This window comes from Plasmodium cynomolgi, chromosome 9 (assembly GCF_000321355.1).
Source record: "Plasmodium cynomolgi strain B DNA, chromosome 9, whole genome shotgun sequence".
Classification (NCBI taxonomy): Eukaryota; Apicomplexa; class Aconoidasida; order Haemosporida; family Plasmodiidae; genus Plasmodium; species Plasmodium cynomolgi.
In genome coordinates this window covers 707,736-711,622 of record NC_020402.1, presented here as the reverse complement: position 1 = coordinate 711,622, position 3,887 = coordinate 707,736, and the positions used below count along the sequence as shown (strand labels likewise).

The 3,887-nt window shown below is 48.6% G+C and overlaps 1 protein-coding gene across 1 annotated transcript; it reads right to left on the bottom strand.

The window, feature by feature from the left end:
- Positions 1-70: 70 nt before the first annotated feature.
- Positions 71-2,311, bottom strand: PCYB_092660 (tRNA nucleotidyltransferase; the record flags this gene model as incomplete). Its single annotated transcript, XM_004222379.1, has 1 exon — positions 71-2,311. A coding segment is annotated over one exon (2,241 nt), but the record flags the coding sequence as incomplete, so codon positions are not given.
- Between the last annotated feature and the right edge of the window lie 1,576 nt (positions 2,312-3,887).

Below are 3,887 nucleotides of genomic sequence, written 5' to 3'. Positions count from 1 at the left end.
TCTTCCCCCTCGCGCGTCGCGCGTCGCACATCGCACATCGCGCATCGCGCATCGCGCCTCTCTGTCTTACAATTTGCTCGTACACCTCGCCGATTCTGTTGGGCGAGATCTGCGGGAAGTTGTGCCGAATGTCCGGCCACTTGAGAAACGGCTTGACGTTATAAGCTGCCTGCAATTTATTTTTCAAAATATACTGGTACAGCTTTTTGGCGAAGTCGGACAAGTACACGTCCGCGGTGATGGTGGTCACGAACAGTTTATTCACCTCCTTATATTTGTGGAAGATAAAAAAAATTAAAAGCAGCAAGTCCCATTTTTCTCCAACACTTTTTAGGAACAACACAATGTCCCCAATGATGTGTGCATTCTCCTTCCCATCACAGGTGCTATTTTTTAAAAAATTAAAAACGTCCATGTTTTTGTACAGCTTGTACAGGCTACTAAACCCTTCATATATCTGCACACAAAATTTTCCATACTTGAGTGGAAATTTTAGGGATTCCCTAATTATGAAGCCGACGACCGGTTCAGTTTTTCCTCCCTTTTTTAACTCCACGTGATGATTTCTTAGCGGCAACAGGTACAAGCAGAGCTGCACGTTGTTCACATGTTCATGGTAGTCCAGCTCGGGGAACGTTTCCTTCAACAGGTTGTTCTTTTCGAGGTCCTTGAAAAATTTTATGTATTGCAGTCCTTCCGCACACCAGTCTGTTTCTCCATCCGCACTCGTTTGAGTGGATTCCCCCCTTTGAGTGGACTCCCCCGTTTGGGTGGACTCCCCCGTTTGAGTGGACTCCCCCGTTTGAGGGGACTCCCCCGATTGGGGGTACGCCCCTTTTTCCAGCGTGTTTGTCATGCTGCCCATTTTGCTATCACCCCTGGTGGAGGCGTTGACAAACGTCCCCTGTGCGTGGCCTTCCTCGGGATGGATCCCCCCGTTGGCAGAGCATGCATTTCCGTTTTGCATCCCACTTGAGTCGAGGCCCCCCCCATTGAGGGCAGCACCATCCCCAGAGGTGTTAATCACTTCGTTGGTCTCCCCCTCGACGTGCAGCTTCTTTCCACCTGGCACGGTGGAGCCAGGCAAGAGGGCGTCCCCCACGAGGAAGTCCCCCTTCTTGTTCACCTTGTCACCCTTCCGCCGAGGTCTCTCAAACACCTCCTCATCCTTTACGAAGTAATTCTCCGGTAAAGAAAAAATTTCCTTGGCATAGGAACTATAATTTAACATGGTCAAAGATAGAACGATATTTTGACATCTGTTGGAAAATATTTTTACAATTTCGGTGGAGAGTCTACTTCTGGAAATTTTCTTTTTAAATGCTTTCATAATGTGTTCATTTTTTAAAACGTCAAAGATGGACTTCTCCACAAAGAAGTTAAAGAATCCACAAAATCGAATACACCTGATTATCCGAAGAGGGTCATCTTGGAATGTAGACAAAGGATCAAGTGGTGTGCAAATCACTTTATTTTTTAAATGCAAAATACCCCTCCTAGTGTAGTCTTCCACTCTCCGTGTGCTCAAATTGTAGAATAGGGCATTGACCGTGAAGTCTCTCCTAAGTGCATCTTCCTCAGGGGTCCCAATAACTATTTCTGGGATGCGACTCTCTTCTGTGTACTTTTCATTCCTCAAATTAACAATATCTACTTGGAAATTAAAGAGATGAAAACTGGATGTTTCAAGATGCTTGGACTGATCTGAGTTAATTTTTATGATACCAAAATTGAAATTTTTTTTTTCCTTTTCTTGTATGTACTGCTTTATATAGTTACAAAACTCCGAGCCCTTCATGTTATCCACTGTGAGATCAATGTCATCATTTGAGATACCCAAAAATTTGTCTCGTACCCACCCCCCGACTACCCTCAAGGTACACTGCAGCTTGTACGTCTCGTTGACTTTCTGAAGGAACGTGAACAGTTCTTCTTCTTCCTTCCTCATGGTTTTTTTTATCAGCTCTTCGATTTGGAGAGCCTCATCTGGGGGGGGGTGGCCGCTCCTGTCATTTGGTACTCTACCTCCTTGCCCATTTGGTACTCCTCCTCCCTGCCCATTTGGTACTCCTCCTCCCTGCCCATTTGGCACTCCCCCCACGGCCTGCGCCAACTCCCTGTCGTCGACAACATACTTCTTCAAGTAACTAACGTAGCCCTTTTCTTGCATCTTCCCCCTCGTGCTGTAGCTGTGCAGGCTGAAACGTTTACTGTTGCTTCTTCCCCCCAAGTAGTGGTTCCTTCTATTAGCATTTATAAAAAATAATCCTTTTGTACAGTTGATAATTTTTTTTTCCCCTAGCAATTTCATGTAATTATTTTTCCAGCCGAAAAATATCTTTGCATGGTGATGTTTTTTCTTGGTAAGGAGGAAGGTGGAGGCGGTGTTTCGGCCCGCTCCCTTCACGGTGGTTGTTGCCACGCGCAGCACGAAGAGCGGCACCAACAGGAGCAGAAGCAACAGCCGCGATGGCAGCGGCTGAGGTAGCGACTGGGGCAACGGGTGGATGTATGCGCGTGCGCCGAGTGAGCTCATTCATTATGGACTGTTAGAGAGACGCTGGTCATTCCTGGGTCGGCCGCGCGGTTGCGCTGTACGGGTTGTGCCAGCGCAAGTGCGATCCCCGCGCAGGTTGGCTAGTATATAGGCATGTCCCAGCGCGGGCGTCCCGCTTTGGAAAAACGAACGATGGGAAGCGGCGAACGGGAAGCGGTGAACGGGACGTGGCGAACGGGACGTGGTCAAGGGGAAGCGGCTAACGCCAACGCTCAATCTGCTTTCATGGGAGAGGAGCGATCCACCGCGAACTGGAGTCCACACAGCAGGAGCATTGCACAGGTACGCCGCTTCCTTCAAATGTAGCAACAAAAACCCATAAGAGGTGAGCATATTTCAACGTGACACATGTGTACATTTGGGACGGTCGGCCCGGCGATGCTTCTCCCTTTCTCCCGTGTTCGCTTTGGAAAAAAAAAAAAATCGAGCAACTTAGGTGAGCTAAGCCATTGGAAGTATAGTGCCCGCGGAGGAGACGGAGGCCTTCTCTCTTAGCTCTTTTCTCCAATATGCATGCGTAATGAATTGCGTTTTTTTTTTTTTTTTTTTTTTTTTGCTGATTGGAATGTACCAACTGGGGGTGTAATTAACGGTGAGCTCAGCTCAGCATTGGGGGGAGGGGGAGGGTGTGACCCTGGAGCATATTTGTAGAAACGGAGGGAACCAGGATGGATTGAAAAAAAAAAAAAGGAGAGCGGCAAAACGAATTCACAGATTTTTGCCTGCTCACAGTTACCCAAGAGGTTGATCTTTCATGTGCGTATGGGGACCAACACTCTATACTCCGTTCGTGTGTGTTTCCCCTTTGACCTTGCTGCTTCTTGCGTAAGTTAAGCTGGTAACCCTCCTCCCTTTTCATGGAAAATGGGTTAACGGGTTTCTCGCCCCGCGTGAGGCAAGCAGAAGGCACATGCGCGGTTGCACATACGCGGTTGCACATACGCGGCTGCACATACGCGGTTGCACATACGCGGCTGCACATACGCGGTTGCACATACGCTGCTGCACATACGCTGCTCGAAGCCAACCCTGACGGGGTAAACGCGTGCGGATCTACCAACGCACAGGCAAAGGTGCTCACGTACGTTGGCACTCACACGCGCAGCAGTTACAGGGCGTGTTCGGGTTAGCATTTTTTTTATGCACATTTTTTGTTCATTTGGCCACCTGACCGCCTGACCACCTGACCGCTTAACCGTTTAACCGCTTAACCGCTCAACAACGTAGCGGCATGAACCCCCCCCGTTTGCAACCCATCCAAAATGTGCAAAGGTGGCAGCCTGCAACAGCGCGAACGAAAATTGCAGATCGCGCGAACAGATTTGTGCGA